The 18,593-nt window shown below is 41.1% G+C and overlaps 1 protein-coding gene across 11 annotated transcripts in view; it reads right to left on the bottom strand.

Annotated features, from left to right (window-relative positions):
* The window catches only part of FHOD3 (formin homology 2 domain containing 3), a 399,793-nt gene that overhangs the window by 59,667 nt on the left and 321,533 nt on the right, over positions 1-18,593 (bottom strand). For all 11 annotated transcript variants that reach the window (XM_074576320.1, XM_074576316.1, XM_074576317.1 and 8 more), the window contains 3 exons: positions 15,460-15,674; positions 8,334-8,633; positions 3,766-4,655 (listed from right to left, as the gene is read on the bottom strand). In XM_074576320.1, the coding sequence (XP_074432421.1) occupies positions 3,766-4,655; positions 8,334-8,633; positions 15,460-15,674 (1,405 nt within the window). The remainder of the gene's footprint in view (positions 1-3,765; positions 4,656-8,333; positions 8,634-15,459; positions 15,675-18,593) is intronic.

Raw genomic sequence — 18,593 nt, 5'->3', positions numbered from 1 at the left:
TTATATTTTAATGTGTCACTGTGTAACGTAAGCCCTGAACTTCTGACTATTACATTATTAAATGTAAATAACAAAAATTATAAAATATAAATATATCAGGTGGTATAATTTGTGGGAAGCAAACGTTCCTGCAATACATTAACAACTACAGTGAATTTGATCTTTACAAGACCTAACTGGCCAGATTCTGTTGCCTCTATTGAAGGCTGTGTAGTCCAGACAGGTTATTCAAAAACTGTTACCATCCCACAGAAGGTGATTTGTGGTCTGATGAGCACATAGTCTAAAAAATGCCTCTTTTCTTTAATTAATTCCAGTGATCATATAAGTAATTATATATGAGCATCAAGTCAGAAGTATCTCCTGCATTTAAATTTGTAGAACAACCTGCATCAGTAGTACAGAAAAAAAAAAAAGGGCCAATCCCTTAATAGCGAGATGGACTTTTTTTTAATGTCTATCTCAATTAGCAAGGATTTAGCACTGGGGATTTAAAATGGAATCACTCAGCTACCGCTGAGTTTGTCCAGGATGCATATATATATTTTTTTTTTATTATTTTTTTTTTTTCAGAAATTCTGGTCCACATTTATGGCTTGCCTTGGCATTTATTCAAATTGCAACAAATGTTTTAAAAAGGCATGTATATACACGTGTACGTGAAAACACATTCCCTAATTTTTCAGTCCTACTAGTTTTTATGTCTGTGGGCACATGATGCATCACTGTATCCCACACGGTACAGATGAGTCAGCAGAATAATACTTTCAAATGACACGCAGAACCAAGTGGATGGCAGAAGGGCTGAAGCATTTGGTTCAGTAGTGTCTGTGTGTTTTCATTTCTCTTCACAGAAAAATAAACACTTTGAAGTGCTCTGCCAAAATACCTGCTTTGTTTGGCGGAGTGAGAAGGAAAGAAATTCTACACTGGCCTGGAGGGGATACCTGATCATTCTTGTTCTATTCCCAAACAGAATGTTGTGGTCCTCTATGCCAGAAAATAAACGCTCTGCAACTGAAGGTGCTCCACTAACTATAACCAATGTGCAAGTTGTCCAGAGTGGCAGAAGTTCTCCTAAAATCAAGAATCTCCCCTCCCAGCCTTTCCCCCCAAACTCCCATATTATACCCTACAATTTAAAATCCACTTTATTTTATTGCAGTCTATTGTGTTTAATGAAAAACTTCTCATGAGCCAGGAAGTAGCTGTTTATAGCTGTGTGTTGTGGAAATCACAGTGAAGGATTAGAAACTGGAGTAAAATTGGTTACAGCTGTATGAAAGAGCATACGCACAAGATAGAGCCAAGCTCCCCCCTACACACCCTGACTTCGCTTTTCCTCTCATCCTTCTGGACTGTTCCTTTTCCATGCACCTGCTTCCATCTATTGCTATGAAATCTGGAGGTTTGACTTTTGATTTGTTGCTCCGTGCTTTTTCTTTTCAGCTGAACCAACTGAGCTGTGAGTCAGACTTTACAATATTATAGAATAAACCTGTTTTGGATTGCAGCCATTGGACAGGAGAAACGAGACACAACGGGGAATGTACTCCCTGGAAATAAACCAAGCAGTCTGGAAAAAGCGAGAGCTATCCTAATTTGAGTGCAATCTTCGTACCAAACCTCAAGTCTTTTACGGATTCAGCGGTCTGCTTAATTACTCCCACTCTCATTTGATCTAAGGACCATTCCTACTCCAGAAAATTTGCTGGTATCCACCAAAACCAGGCAGGAGTCTCAGAAGTCTGAGTAGACCTCCACTACGGTACTCCTTGGTCACCACTGTCTTCTCTACAGAGACAATGAGACTTCTATGCCTGTGTTATGGGATGGGGTGGAAAGAGAGCCAAAAGTATAACGTCTCATGCAGAGAGCAGTTATTAGTCTCCAAGAGGAAAGCAGCCACCTAAATCATTCCTCAGACTTGCACTAATTTCAAAGAAACCTGCTCACTCATCTTCCAGCCAGAAGCCAAAAGCTGTGCCAAAGCACCAGGCAGCCCAGGCAGGTTTGGGAAGCAAGCGTGAGGGGAGCGGGGGGAAAATGGCCAAAGGTAGTTTGGGAACGTGCATGGTAAATGACTGGATAAATAAACAAGTCAAAATTCCAATAGTTCAACATTTTATCAAAAATTTTTTGGTGAGAATAGAAGATTAAGAATCAGCCAGACTGATCCATTAGAATACTGGCATTTAACACAAAGCTAAAGTTTGGAAATGGCAAATATGTCATAATTCCACAATCAATTCGAGGAATTAAATGTTTTATGAATCTAAGAAAACGCTCTCATTCCTTCCACCTATGAATCATCTGTGGCAGATTTGTATTTACAGGGAGAGAGATGAGGAGTAACACACCACGACGTCACCAGCATTCCTCCCTCAGCAGAAAAGGAATTAAGAGAGAGAAATTAATCTCAGCATTGCCCAAATGAACGATCAGCTGAATGTGTTTTTAGAGCTGCTACGCCATACGTTTCAGATCTACATGCATCTGTGTCACAAAAAATTCAGTTAAGAACAGCAATGGCAGGATCTACACCAGCCATGTATTTACGTACCTGTTGTTTGCTAGGTACTTAATCAGGGCTTGATTGTTCAAATTACAATGTTTACATTTGGCCAAGAACAGCAAGAATGACTATTAGAAAATTTTGAGTTAATAACCCAAACAAGTGATGCAGAGAACTTTCAACGTGAGACATCCAGTCTCCCCAGATTAAGAGCAAACAATAATATATATGATATATAGTATATATAACAACTTTTGCCAGCCAAAGAGAAGTAAAATATTCAAGGTACTGACTGGTTTTTATGTCACTATAAAACATATAGGCATACATAGAAAACACACACATGATTTATTTAAGAGAGATGGACATCTTTTACTAGCATTTTAACTGGAAAAAAACATTGTTTCCCTGGTACCAATTATTCTGCTTAGAAGAAAAAGAGTTTATGTAGCCACGAAAAACAAATGTTCGAGCTAATAACTTTTTTAATGCTACTTCAAATTCCTACTAAATGTAACTATAAAAGACTTCCTTTTGTTGTCGAGTCTAATGTTAAACAGCCATGTCACCAGCCTTTGTGAATTTATTTTATGACAATGCTCCTAAGGAAAAGGGAATCCTAGTTACAGAGGTATTTCCTGTGCCAGCTTCTATACTAAAATTTGGATAGCCACATTGTACAAATTAAGGATTTAAAATAGGCCTGTTCACCAGTGTAAAACAAAATCCCAACACCCCTGCAGAGTTTAGCTGTAAACTTGGTCCAGCTGATAAATCGATCCTTCAGAACAAAGCACGTGTGTAGGCTCTTTGCAGCAGACCCAGTCTGATACTCTAACCTTTCCACATAATGATTAGGAAAATATGACCAAGTGAAAAACTGTCAAATACACAAATATGAATCATCACCTCGTGACCTTTATATGAATGTAACAGAAAATATTTCACATTTCAGTACCTAGTTTGGCAGTCAGCTACCAACAACCTAATGTAAAATTTGTTGGTGTTCCCCACCTGAAGTGATATCCCAAAACCAGTAGACCTGAGATAAGAGGGCAGCTTGGCACGTACACCACCCTAGCCTCATCTCCCAGTTTCAGGCCATGGAATATCTTCCGTCATAGGCCAAGCTAGAAACACATCCAGTAATTTCCACTGTTTTCATATAAACAACATAAATCACCCAGATCTAAGTCAGAATGAATACCAATACAATAGCAAAATAATAGCAAGCTGAATATGAGCTGTACCTTCGTGACAGGCAGTTCCTTGGATTTAGACTCAAAGAGATGCTCCAGTTTGGAAGTGTCCACCTTAATGGGTTCCAGTTTCGACCACAGGAATTCTCTGCAGCGTTTGTTGTTTTTACACTGCCACTCAAATGGCCGTACCTCGTTCCAGAACAGACGGATGGTTTTCTTCTTCTTTATAAATGCTGGCTGACCCCTAGAAACCTGGGGTGACCCTAAACCCTGAGGAGAGCTGAACAGTGGAGGAGGAGCCAATAAATTAGCAGAGGGTGGAGGTGGAGGTGGGCATCCAAACAGCGGGGGAGGTGGTGGAGGAGGCAAACCCAGAAAAGAAGGTGGAGGTGGAGGAGGGGGAACAAGGGAGTCCCCAGGACCCATATCCATGTCCAACACATCTACATCATCCTCCTCCCCCAAGTCCGTAAAATCCATGTCTTTGATTTTAAGTTCTCTAGGATTAGCCATGAGCTGATCCCAGATGTAGTCAGATTCCTTCTTTGGCTGTGCTGGTGTTTTCTCAGGGACCTGTTCACTGATTTCATCTTCAGGCATGGCTGTCCCCTTGGCCAGCTCACCACTGTTGAATTTTTCTGCAAAGGCTTTCACGCTGCCTTGGTTGTCCAGATTTCCGATCTCCATCTTTTTGACACTTTCGTCTTTGGCCTGCTTTGTGGCCTGAAGGATAGAGATCCTACTGGCTAGGCTAGTGAGTGACTCCTCGCTTTCCTCCGTCTCCTTCTTTTCCTCCTTCGCCTCCAGCTCCTTCTCCTCTTCATCCTTGGGCTTTTTGTTATGCGCATACAACATGTCCAGCATAAACCGCTTGTTGTTGAGGATGTTGCTGCACTGCTCATTCACACCAGCATCCTGAATGGTCTGCGACCATGGACCTGCAATCACACACACGCACAGATGGGAAGAGTCAAGGGGAGGGAACCAGAGCACCAAGAACAATCTTCAACCCACCAGAAAAAAATTTGGGGGACACACATGCACAATTAGTCTGAAACTGGGCAAGCAGTAGAAAATTTTGAAATAGGTGACAGTGCTGGTATATGGCCCAACCTTGGTGGGCTGGGAGTAATTCTCGTGAGGGACTAGCTTGTGAGGGACTATATAACTGTCAGGATTTTCAGGTTTCTCCTGAAATCTGTCGGGTTTCACTTTGTAGTTACTACCCCAGCTCATTTATACAGTGCATAAATGCTCAGAACCTTTAGTATTCCAGAACGGGGCTTAAATATCATGACAATGGCACAAAATAGGTTATCATCCTACTTTTCACCTGGCCATAAACTGGAACCACCCCAGCAAAACTTCGTTATAAAAGGAATCTTCCCTGGCTGATGACAGGGTGAACATGCAACTGCTTCCTTCTCCTCCTCCTCCTCCTCCTCCCTCCCAGCTGGCTAGGGGAGGACAGGTTTCACAGTTGACTGTTCTTCAGACCTCCAGGCTGGATACCTGGGTCATCTTTACAACATGGACTATTTGAATCCCAGAGCAGGTTGCATACCCAGGGTGCAGCTCTCAGGGCAACTCAGTAGTATAAGCATAAGCAAGACTTCTAAAGCTATTTCTAGGAATATGAGCACCTTTATAAAAGATATTTCAAAACGCTGCTCATCAACCACTGTTACGCTCCCCGTAATATATGATGCCCCTGAAAGCCTAATGGCCTTCTTTCCACATCACAACCATTTAACATGTCACTGTAATGAAGCTTCATCTTTCTGACTACTGCTTTTCTCAACAATAATCTACAAAATAACATGTTTGAGACAGCACCATAAATAACAAACTATAACAGTGAAATTGTAAAAATAAATGATGTAAGCAACTCTTTGACTACATTTCTCTGAATATGAGACTGCTAACCATTGTGGATAACGTGTCTAAAAATTATGGTGTTTCTTTTTCCAGCCGGCATCGGATAATTCTTCACACTTACTGTATTTCCTGTACAGGATTCCTTCTGTTCCCCATAGTCTTTACACATTTTATTAATATATTTTTTATAGACTCTATTTCTTAAACACATTTTATTTTGACTGCTAGGCAATCAAATCCTTTTGTCCCCTTGTGTTTAAAGATTTTCTTTTATACCTGTCAGTTGCCCTTTCTTTTAAACTTCCATTTTATCTCTGTTTCTCCCCTTACGCTCCCACCTTTTTCAATACTTAAGAGTTTTAAACATCTTTCATGACTTCTTTCGTCAATGGAGTTTTTTTCTTACCATGACAGCTAACCCTGTGCTCTGAGGTGTCCCCTCAGTGAGATCCCCATCCAGGGCCCCATAACTTCCCCCCCACCTCTTAAAAGTAAGACCACGTTAAAATGTAGGACATGTCTCAGAGCACAAAGCATCTGGGCAGTAATGACTCCCACCCCTATTCAGATCAACCTCTAAACCACATTTCAAAATGAGCCCAGAGGTTTAATTCCAGACAAAGGAAAGACATTTTTTTCAGCAATGGATACGACCTCCAAAACTGTTTCCTTCTACTTTTCTGCAGGAGGCTTGACTACTTCCATTACCTGTTTATTTTTCCTGAGACTTTATCCATGCTATTGCTTTCTCACCAAGATTTGTCACCTGAGGTAGTCTCTCAGACTTGTCTCTGAGGTAGTGTCACTAGACAACATGACTAGACAACTCCTTCCCTACACCATAGATTTTAACCAGCTGAGGCCCCACAGAGGATTTACCCCTACTCTCAGCCTTTCCTTCAAAGATGTTCACGACTGCTCCCAGGATCTCTCCTACAAATCCCACATGACCCACCCGCTCTCAGTTTCACCAGCTGGGATCCTCCAGGATTTAATCCCTTTGCAAAACTGCTCATTAGAATTCCCCCAGACACAATCTCCAATTTTGGCTCCCGAAGTCTGCCTCCATCTTCCCTAGCTGATCAAAAATTATTGCTGGGAAGACTCTGGCTACTTTGGTGGCCTCTTCTGCCCTCCTCTCCACAGGTGAAGCTTTGAAATACCATTGGAGGAACAAGACTTGCTGGAAGACAAATTCACCAAGATGGCCACCTCATAAATGGCAAACTGTTTGTTGGGAATGTGGGAACTGCTGGAGAAAGTGCTCTTGTTTGCTTTCCAAATCTCCTCACCTACTAGAGAGCAAACAACTCACTACATGAACCTCCTACCTCGCACAACCTAAAAAATCTTGGGGCTACTGGTAACATAGGTCAATTTTAAGATGTTGATTTTTCAATAACAGGGTACGTTTCTTAGCTTCTAACAAAAAACCAGAAAGTACATAAGCACTCCATTAGACTGGTAACAGACAAGATGAGGGGGAAAAAAATCTGTAACCTGTTCTCCTTTACTTGCACTTAGACTGTCTTGGACTATGCCATAGTGTAACGACATCCTTCATCTGTCATACCTCCCCTCTCCCTTTCCTACATACATATCCATCTACATTCTTTAAGAGTACAATAGCATTCTAAGTAACTCAATCTCTGTGCTGGTTGAAAAGAAGATAGCTCTTAGATTTAGAATAAAATTACCTGAATGCTTCCCATAAAAAAAGTGATAAGGTTTAAGCACAAACAGTACAATCTGAAAGTTGAGCTCTGTGAGGTAACCCTTGTGATTCAGAGTTATCCCTCTTCTGTCAGGAAAGAGCAAGACTATTTCATACTCTGACACTATTCTTGTTTTCTTATCTAGAATTTAGAAAACTTAGGACAACGCACTCCACTGTTCAGCCCTATGAAAACTTGGGAACCAAATGCCCTAATTACATTACATTCATTTATGTCACTATAGAAAGGGGAAAAGAGTAATTAATGAACAAAGGTCAAAATTTGCTTTTTACTCCCTCCCTGCCTGGGCTGCATGACAAGCTCTGGTTGTCATTATCTCTCCAAGCAGAAAACCGTTTCTTAACGTGTTTTCCACACTGGGCCTTTACAGGTGTCTGGTGACATATCTGACCAGAACTACTGGTCACTCCAGAGCTGGTCTTTTCCAGACACGTCTATTTCATGTGCCTCCTCCACATGAGCTAAAGATGGCCACAGTCCAGACCTACCTACAGCAGGTCCTGTGTATCTCTCTCTGTTTTCTGAAGCCTAACCAAGACAGGAGAACCAGAGGGAAGGAAAAACCATCACAGCCCTCATTGTTCATCTTCCACTAAAAGGATGAGAAAAGGTATCTCGTATCTCATGACAAATCATGTCAGCATGACCCCTCAATCTCATTGTTTTACGTGTAGAAAACCCAAATAAATTTTCAGGGAGCTAGAAATACATGTTGCTGCAACATGATGATTCAATAGTTAGTATATTAATCTTAGGGGAAGAAAATGGTCTTGAGTCAAAGGAAACCTCATTTCATCAATGCCCTACTGTCCCTCAAACATAGAAACCCCATCAAAGTCTATGGATTTCCAAGCAGAGAGTAGATCAGACTTGGCCATGGTGAAGAAAGTCTTAGATAGGCGCAAAGGGTTTGTTAGCCAATTAACACAATAACAGAGCTGTTAATGTAACATTTTTTTTTTCCACCAGAAACCCTTCATTATTGAAAAAGCTTCACTTTACCAGTTTCATTGTCACTGGTTAACTTGTCCTCTCTCTCTTCCCTCTCTAAAGTGCTGCTTGCTGAGGATATGCTGGATGCAGAGCAGTTGTCTTTTTCATTCACTTCCTCATTCTGCCTCTCTTTTTCACTGAGTATTGCACTTTCTTCTGGCTCTCTCTCTGGTCCTTGCTCCACCTCACTCTCTGGTCCCACCTCTGTAGCCTCTATTTCATTGGGTGTCTCCGTTCCCTGCTCGGCCTCAGCCTCCTGCTCTGGTTCTGGTTCTGTCTCTGTCTCTGGTTCGGGTTCACTGGCACTCACTGGCGGAGAGAACAACGGGAGAAAGAGATTCACTTAACAACGGAGTTGTCTCAGGCTCAGCCCTCTAAACGAGAGCGATGCAAAAGTTGTACAAGTGCCTTATGGAAAGAAAATAAAAAGCAAGTCCATGGCATGCTGAACATTAGGAGCAACAGACTGATGAATGTTGTGCGACAACAGCCTTGCACGTGAGAGCGGCCTGGCAAACCCCCTCGCTTGCTCTCTGGAGTCAGCCCACTGTTTTTATACGTACTTCCACAGCTGGAGTGTTGGACTCGCATAAGGATTTGAACCAGCAGAAAATGGGCATCCCACCTGAGCATGACAATGACAACTCAGTGCCTAGACAGAGCCAGGAAGGAAGAGATCGTTTAAAAAACAAAAAAGGAGGAAGATTGTGGGTTTTGGCTGAATTTTCTTTGGGTTCTGGAAGGATTCTTTTTTCACCTGATGAGGAACACTTCAACAAAAAAATACAAATATTAGTTTTATTAACACAGTTGAATGGCACAGTCTGGAAACGGCACTGTCACACATTTCGCTGACAAAAAGCATATGTTTTTTCATGCACATTTACTTCAGAATAGCCACATCAAAACTGAACAAAGTTTCCAACTGCTTGGCATATGGCACAAATTTAGTTTCCAATTGCTTGGCATATGGTGTATGACGAGCTTTTTGATCGGTTGGCACACAGCAAACACTGTTGATAGTATACTTGGTTTCTTCTTCCCTGCTTTATCATTGACAGTGAAATTCATTCATTTTAGCTATAACAGCAGATTTTCACATGCAAATATTCTCTGCGTGCTGCAAAGAAACTGAAGAGCATCCACACATATTCACATCAAGCAGCTCACAGTTTTCTGAAAACTGAAATGGCCATGCAAGAGTGATGAAAATGGGCATGCATGTTAGTTCTGCGTACTCCCCAGATTCCTTCTGTACTAAATCTTGTAGCGTGCCTGAACTACAATGACCAAATCATTCTTGTTTTTTTCTGCCTCCGTTAACTACTTTTCATTACAATATTGCAAAAGAGTCTTCTGGACTCATCATGGTCTTTGGGTTGCATAATATACGACGAGACTGGCTTAAAAAACTCCATGAATCTTTGAAGGAAAAAAAAGTATCACACTGGAATGTAATCCAAATGTTTTAGTCCTCTAGGAAGCAGGTAAACAGATTTATCCTGAGAAAGCATAAGTCAAAATAATGAAGGTCACAATGTTTTCTTAAGACTGTTTCATGTTGTGTGCCTATCCTAGTTTCTGAGACACCCATACAAAGAATAAAGATTTTTAGCAATGCCTGTGCCTATCTTTACAATAACACACATGCTTTTAAATTAGCTTTCACTAATGCATCTTCAGTACCACAGTATTCCACTTCATTTCATATAATTTAAGCGTACAAAACGGCACATTATTTTTTTTGCCACTGATTTCATTGGAGCTAAGCTCATACACTTTCACAATTGATTTTAAATGTGTAGTTAGTTAAATAACTAGACATGTGTATAGAATGCATATATATAAAAGAAATGTACCTGTAATATGTTTAATATAGTCGATGCACGCTCAAACCCCTCTATGATGTTTTAAAACACTCCCAATTAGAAGCTTACATTTCTCCCTCTTCAACATAAAGGACATTTAAAAGTCTAACAATAGAGCAGCTCTGCACGTGCCTACGAGAAAATCAAAATTGCAGACAGCTGGCAAGAAGAAGTTGGCAGACACTCTGAATCCCAGTGGTGTGTTTCTGACCACAGCTGTCAGTGTGTAGGTATAGCACAAAAGCATTTTAAAGTCAAGCCAACTTCTGAATATAACTGAGATGCAAGCTTAGGAATCCTTCAGGAGATCCTGGAACTAACATGGTACTGTAGCATGAAAGACTAAGCTTGCCATGCTGCAATGGACCATATATACAAATTACAACAATTCATCCTTGAATGACCATAGTTTTGTATGAATTTTAGATGTTTCTCTCTAAAAAAACCCAAAAGCCGTTGTGCAATAACCAAAAATCTCAACTCAACAGCTCAGGTGGAGAAAGAAGCTGACTAAAATGTGGTCAAGACTGCTAATGCTTATGGCATCTTTGTTGTCATAAAGCTACACTGAACATTCAATAGGATAAAGTCAGGGGATACATAAGAAATGGCTGAGAAAATAGGAATGCTCAGAAAAATTCTGGGTACTCTTCATACCAGAAATATCCCACAAACACCAGACAGATGCAGTATCTTAGCAGAATCTAATATACAACAAAGAATAAAGAGCAATATGCTGACACAGGCTGCTCTTTTGAGTTCAAGGAGTATCAAAATCTAAGCACTTCTAGAACAAAACAGGCATACGGTGACATTCATTTTGACTGTCTCTCTCTCTTTTGAGATTAGGTCAAACAATCCACACATAACCCAAATAACATATAAATAGTGAGCTAAGTTCAGTAGCGCTTTCCTTAAAAAGCAGTTCAAAAATCAGATCTGTCAGCGAACACTAGAACAAAGCCAGCAAGGTAGACGTGTGTCTATCACTTTCAGTTCCATCGTGTAATCCATTGGGTTGATATTGATGAGAGCTTCTAAAAAATGTTAAAAAATACAATTCTCAGAGAATGCTTGGTGGTGGCCTATTTGAAATGAGCTGGAACTTTCAGTCCCATATCTACTGGATCGATTTTCACACCAGTCAAAACACTACTCTTAAGTGGCAACCTTGCAGGTGTCAACAGATTTAAATAACAGACCAGGCTCTGTTCCCGGTCTTCAGACTTGTGCTGGTGGAAAGCGCAAAGACTCAGGGAAGCAAAGCATGGTCACATCAAACAGCATCAACAGTAAAGATGGCATTCCCGAGACATTAAGAAGTGTGATGCCATTATAAGCAACATGTTTTATTTAAAAAAAAAACCCCTCAATTCTTAGACATATACAGTCCTTAAGACCTAAACTGGGATTGTCAGATTCAGTAGTAATCTCTTTTCACTTGCATATGCTGTTTTTCACACTTCTCTCAAGGCTTAGCTTTCCCCCTCCACCATTAAAACAAATGAGTGAACTGGGGTCTTTAAATTAGCAGAACTTTTACTTGCAATTGGATTAATCAGGAGGAGAAAAATTGAATGTGGCTTTAAGGACTAATTTTTCAGTCCTATGCCCAATTCTTTTTCTGCCAGAACTTAATCTCTAAAAATGTATTACTGGAAAAAAATGTGAAGACTTCTTGGAAGAACGAAATCTCCCAAAGATGCTGTGTAACCTCATCACTAAAAGAAACTGTACCAGGGTCCCTCAGTAAATGTGTACAGATTTTATCATTTTGAGAGATGCCGTAACCTACATCTTCTGACATTTTCAAGACTTGACCACATAAAGCCCTAGCAACCTGATCTGATCAGATGTTGGCAATAACCCTCTTTTGAGAGAGAGGTTAGAGAGGACAGCAAGCTGCTCCCTTCTGAAAAACGTGGCTACGAACTTGTAATGCTATACAGGAACATAGAGAGAAACTATAAATCAACTATGAAGCAGACATAAGATGTCGTATCCTTAGTACCTGCTGATAGGACCTCAACGGCCTCCTGTCCTATAAGCCCTCAGAGAGAACAAACATCCCTCTGGGCCCACATCTAATCCCCTGCCAGGGTAATAGATTAGCCAACCGCACCTTCTTCTATTTGCTCTGCTTTTTACTTGGAGCTGGAAGATACAAATGCTAAGTGTCTCTTGAGGATGCATACAGTAAGTCTGAAGAAGGCTATGCCTACCCAAGCCCTTTTCGTTCAATTGTTCAAGCACTGCTAAAAGTCTTGGTTGTTACCTCCCTTCAGTTCCCCCAGCACAGGATTCCTCTTGCTGTGAATTCAGCAAGGACTCTCTCCACCCTGACCCCAATCTTTTTTTCCCATTCCTCGTGATGGTAAAAACTAGCAGAGTGATCACCAGTAGGGAACTTGTTCTTAATAAAGTCAGAAATAATCCTTCTTTGTCCCCCACTGCAGTTTCTCCTCTGACTTTCTGTACTGCGGTTCCTTGGGATCTACAACTGGGGCTGCAGTGGCATCACTGGGCCCTCATGCTTTGCTCTTCTCCATCTACTGAGATGCTTTCACCAGTCATACTTTAGGCAGTATTTGAACATTGCTCAGCTACTAGTATGTTCAGAAGGTTTCCTGCTGTCTACAATGTGCACTTGGGCTGGCCTGCTTACTTCCTCAAGTGCTAAAAAAGCTGCTCCTCTCGGAGAAGGGTTCATCTCCAATTCCTTTGTGGATTGACTTCAGAAATGTCTTGGTTATTGTTGCTCTCCTTTACTGCACATGTGCACTTCATAAAAAATTCTCCAATGAAATTACAAAGGAGGAAGTAGCTCCTCTGAAAAAAAAATATTGAGTTCCATTTTGCAGTTATGGGACTGCCTTCATTTCCTCTGAATGCCATACCCCAAGTTTTATAAGAGTAAGTCTTGCAAGACTTCATTACTTTAGTGGAACCAATTGTTTTATATGAGAAAACACTTCAGCTCTGTAAGTCCAGATTTTTATATTGGGTAAAAATACTGCGACGTTTCACAGCGTGGGACAAAGTTCCACAGACAAAATCCATTTCCTTCTTAAGCCCAGTAGATACTGGATGGCCAAAGGACACTTTAGCAGAAATGGCATAAAATAAATCTGACTCCAAAAATCACTTATTGTTTTGCTAGTAGAGGAACACACTTCCCATTTGACTTCAGGTTCTAAATTCTGCAGACGAATATCACACATCTGTTAACACCATTCTTGCAGAGTCTTTGGAAGGTCCTACACACAGAACTGCAGAAGTGTTTCCCTTCTGCAGTTTTTCTTGGGAAGATGGTGACCTCCATGTTCAAAGCAACAGCTTGGCATGCAAGTAATCTGCATTCTGTCCATGGCTCTATTTCAGCTTTCCTACAACTGGCTTAAGCAAGTTAATGCCTCAGTTTCCTACCTATTAAGTAGGATTCTTAACATTTCCTAAGGATAGTAAAAGCTGAGGTTTTAATTCATTACGGAGCATAAGGAACTCAGATAATCATCTAGAGGCCATGGCACAAAATCTATAAATAAGCCTGCCAGCTGTTGGCTGATATCTAATAATCTGTCCACCTCCAGATGAGCAAGCCTGCCCTGCCCACGTGCCCATTGCTTCACATGGCCTTTTCCAATGCTTTTGGTAGGCCTGAAACAGCAGTCCTTCCCTCACGTGCGGCTCTCACTGAAGTATGTAGATTCCAGGCCCCTGTTCTGGTGCCATTCTGGCCACCTGCCCGCAGCTACCCTTGGCTGGAGGCTTTCCCTGACCCATTCATATGTCCTCTCCTTGCAGTCCACTTGCCAGGCTTCCAGGTGCTGCCCTCTGATGCCTACTGATATTGCCAGGAGTTTTAGTAGAGGTGTCCTGCCTACCCACGTGTTGATAGCTTTGCCATATTCTGGCTGCCTGAAGTTGCCCCGTACACCTGCTCTAAATGTATTCTCCAAATGGATTGGGCTGCTCCATTTCATGCCGCAATTTATTTTGAATGCTTCCAGGAAAAATATGTTAAAATAATCACCATAAAAGGGATACTTGCTCCCTACCCAGCTCTGAAATCCTAACGGTGGAAAAATCCAGCTTATTTGCACTAAAAGCAATATTGCACTCAAAAAAAAAAGGGCATCTGGACGTTTCTGACTATCAGTGTTACAGGAAAATATCCATGTTTTTTAAGTTCAAATGATTCCACTGAGACTTTTAAGGTGCCAGACAAGAAAACTGGGAATATAATTGGGAAAATATATAACCCTAAATTAAATAAACTTCACCTACATAGTACGGTAAGGATAAACATATGCAACATTCAGTACCTCTAACTTTTTTCTCAAATTGCCTTGCTTTATAGCATGCTACCAGCCATAACACTCAATAAAACCAAGCAGTGCAAGTTACAAATGCATTAATCACCAATAGCACGTAGCAGGAAATCAAATAAAATAAAAATGAATGATGGCGATAATTCACCCCCAACATGCATTCTAGCTCCTAATGTTAATGCAACGTCATGTGGCGCAAATATAAATCTGTATGGTGGATGTTTTTTTGAAGGCTGAAGGACGGGTACATGATGCAAGTGGCAGAATGACGTGCAAACACAAAAAATATTGCTCTGTGCACCAATAAATTATATGACAGCAAACCAACCGTGCAAACACTAATTATACTTTCCTTTTTACTAATTGTCTGTGGTCTCTTTTAAGTCCTTTACTACTTGTGCTACAATTTTAAGAGTTTTTGTTGGTGTTAAAAATAACCAACACACCCTCCCTGCTTTCAACTTAAGACCTTTTCTGTTTGTCTCATTCAGCCTGTGCTCTGCTGGAAGGTTATTATAATCTTGGCATTCATCTGTTGCATTTCTTTCAGAGAATCCACATAAGCAAAATCTGTTGGCAGGAATATTGTTGGTTTAGTATTCAGTAACTTCTAATATGCAAGGAACATGATGCTAAAATTAAGACCCTCTGTATGCTGCATTTTCCAATTATTCCATTCTAATAGCATCAGACAATGATAACATAAATCGTAGCAACAATTAGCAGTGTATTCTTTGCTTGAATAGACTAGAAGACATCCAAAACTATGGAAAAAAAGAGGAAATTTAGGAAGACAGCATGAAACAATGTAGTAAGAACCTTTACTTTGGCACCTCAGAGGTTATATTCTTGCACTCATGCAACAAAAATCATTGCTAGCCCGAGAGAAACTGTGACAAAACCACCACTCCTTCCCCTGCTCTCCTTTTCACTTACCTTCTGAGGGCTGAGGGGTCCCACAAGGGGTGGGAGGGGTCTTCAGCTCTTCCTGGGACTCTATGGATGCTGGGCTGATGCACTTGGGTACAGGCGAGGATGGGGCTGAAGGAGATCTCAGGTTCAAGGACAGCTCACTTCTGCCTCGGCTTACGCTCCGACTCTTCAGCTCCTTTTCATACTCCTCTGCTGCCAACCTCTCTAAGTATTTGTATCTGAAAGTTAAATTCCAGAGGGTTTCCGTAAAGAAAAAGAAGTCTGTGGCTGATGCTTGTTTATGGATGAAACACCTGCAGAGAATGAGCTGACTTCCTGACACAAGGGGTGCAGCACTAAACTGCCTGCCTGCTCAATCTGCCAAAAAACGCACGCTAAAGCAAAGACTATTGCCCCAAAAAATGTTAAATTGCTCATGACAAAACAAAAGCAAAATCCATCAGAGTCAGAGAGTCCTTAGATATAGTACTGTGTCTGCATAGTCTTTCTCCTTTTGGAAGCGTTTGTCTGTCCTCCTTTTCACCCTCCTCCTTCACCTCCTCCTCCTCCCAGCCCTCCCTCTACCAAAACTAAAACGGGAGGGGAAGAAAAACCAAAAGAAAAAAAAAAACAACCTCCAAAACCAGAGCCCCTTAATACTGATGCAAATAGCCAAAGTCTGAGACTTGCTGCAAGGAGAGGAAAATGGTTCAGTGCAGCAGACAAAAACAGATCTCCCTGAAAATAATACCAATAATAAATGTTTGGATTGACTATCTAAAGTCTCTGAACCTGCTTCTATTTGCTGTGAGAGCAATGCACTGGAATTCACTTTGTTCTCTCCAGACTCTACAATGGAAAGTTTTCTTTTTTTTATTCTAAAAAATTTCTCTGCCGGACTCAGACATCCAATAGCTTGGACCTGACGTCACATGTAGTTTATTCATCAAAGTCACTTTAAAAGAACAAAGATACATCTGTTTTGCATTTTAGGCAGGCAGAACTCACTAACTGTTTATTAAGACCAGCTACCAATCATATTCTTCATAGTGTGCTTTATACGTTTCGACCAAAATAACTTTGAAATATGTGCCTCTTCCAGATGTCTGCTAATTTTATCCACCATTATTTGCTAAGGAATAAATTCATGAATACAGCTGGATCGGGCTTTAGACTGTTTGTCTTACCCACAAGTGAACTGTTAAACAGGTTAATCAAGACTACTGCTTATGTCCCCGAAACGCTGTGGTCATCCTCCTATAACTCACTGTTGTAAACACTTCATAACAGGGAACACCTCTCCTCCCCCCTTCTGCCTCACTGACAGCCCCAATTAGCGTACGAGGGCGCATTAAAAGCAGGCAGGGTAAAGAAGTCAGCCACATGTGGTAACAAACATGCTTAGTACATATGGTAGCCACACACGCATGCACATTTGCAAACATCCAGATAGAGCATAGAAACGTGGCTTTGAAGAGCAGTCCCCGTGTTTTCAGAGGTAATTTGCTTTATTGCAAACAGCAATAATGAAGAACAAACTCATTTTTTTTTTTATTCCTCCAGAGGTATGCACGGGCTTTGAACAAATTCTGCAAGAAAAAGAACCCCTACAGACTCTGGATGAAAATATAACAAGCCACATACTTGTATGGTTATAAAATAGGAACTGTTTACAGTTCTAACATGAAGCCAATTCTCGAGAATGATTTTTTGCCTTTTCAATAGAGAAAGCCTTTTGCTGGCATTAGCATAATGTTTTGTTACAGTTTGTGAAGCCGGCCTTTCTTTTAACTTCGGTCACTTAATGTGTTGTGCCTTCCACCTCCTCGCAAGAGGAGCAGATGGGACTTCAGACTCATAAAGAGCCATTCAGATGGACCACTTAGCCCAAACAGGTACAGCCCAGCTGGGTGCCACCGAGGAGGGTTTTGCAGTTTGGCAACAGACTACGACAAAGATCTGGATGGATCCTTCTATAACGGGGGGAGCTACAACGTTTTATTGCCCTCAGCTCTTTTTTCAGCGGCTTTTAACATTTCAGCTTCTGTAGCTGTGTGCTGCAGGGCCAACCAGCAAAGCAGGGGACTATCATCAAGATCTGCCTTCTCAAAGTGTATCTGTTCACTATACTGAAAGAAAAAAGGGAAACAGAACAGCAACTCTCATGGCAGGACATCAGCGTAACTAGTTATCAAATGGGAAGCCTAATAAGCAGACAAAGCAATTTAACTGAGAAATACAAATCATTCAAGAATCAGTTATTAACACTTCACACTTGATAAATGAATTTTATTTAGGTTATTTTTTGTTTCTGCCCAATGTCTTAACAGTGAATGAATGCCAGCCTCAAATACAAAAGGTCTCATGCAGACCGAAATCTGAAGGAGTTGAAGGGATGAGCCACCATCCCTCTGCTGCAATTAGTTTCTCCACTACAGGACTGACACATGGCCTTGGTATGTATTACCATATTCCTTTAAATCACGGCAACCTGCAGCCATCATCATGTCTATGCCAACTCTTCTCTACAGACAAAGAGGCAAAACATTGCAGACTGTCCATTTGGTATGCCTCATGAACATTATATTCCACATATCATCTTCAACCAGATAAAAAAAAAAAAAATACTGGGAATTCTCTAGGTCTCCAAGCAATGCCCTGAGGGTGACTTCAAATGTTTATGTACCAGCAACGCCAGCAGGTGGAGAGCACTTGAGCTGTAAATCACACCAGAGAGGGCTTGGGAGCTCACCTTTGTTGGCTTATTTTTGAACTAGCACTGGAAAATATTCAACCAAGCAAAGGCAAAAAAGGCCTCAAATAACAAAACAGCAAGAACATGTAAAATGAATGGTGCTGCATTACACTCAGACCCCTTGAAACTGCAGGAATGGTGGAGTCTCCATCTCTGGAGACATTCAAATCCCACCTGGACGCGTTCCTGGTCTAGGTGACCCTGCTTTGGCAGGGAGGTTGAACTAGATGATCTCCAGAGGTTCCTTCCAACCCCTGTTGTTCTGTGATTCTGTGAATATTTCTCCTTTATACTGAGGCCACCCCAGAGCCATTGGAAAAGTGGGTGCCTGTTTTCTGGAGCTCAAGGGTGACACGATAGTACACAGAACGCTTCAAAGATTTGACACAATTTAGACAAACCA

This window comes from Larus michahellis, chromosome 2, assembly GCF_964199755.1.
Source record: "Larus michahellis chromosome 2, bLarMic1.1, whole genome shotgun sequence".
In the NCBI taxonomy this organism is placed as follows: domain Eukaryota; kingdom Metazoa; phylum Chordata; class Aves; order Charadriiformes; family Laridae; genus Larus; species Larus michahellis.
This window is presented reverse-complemented; position numbering and strand designations above follow the sequence as displayed.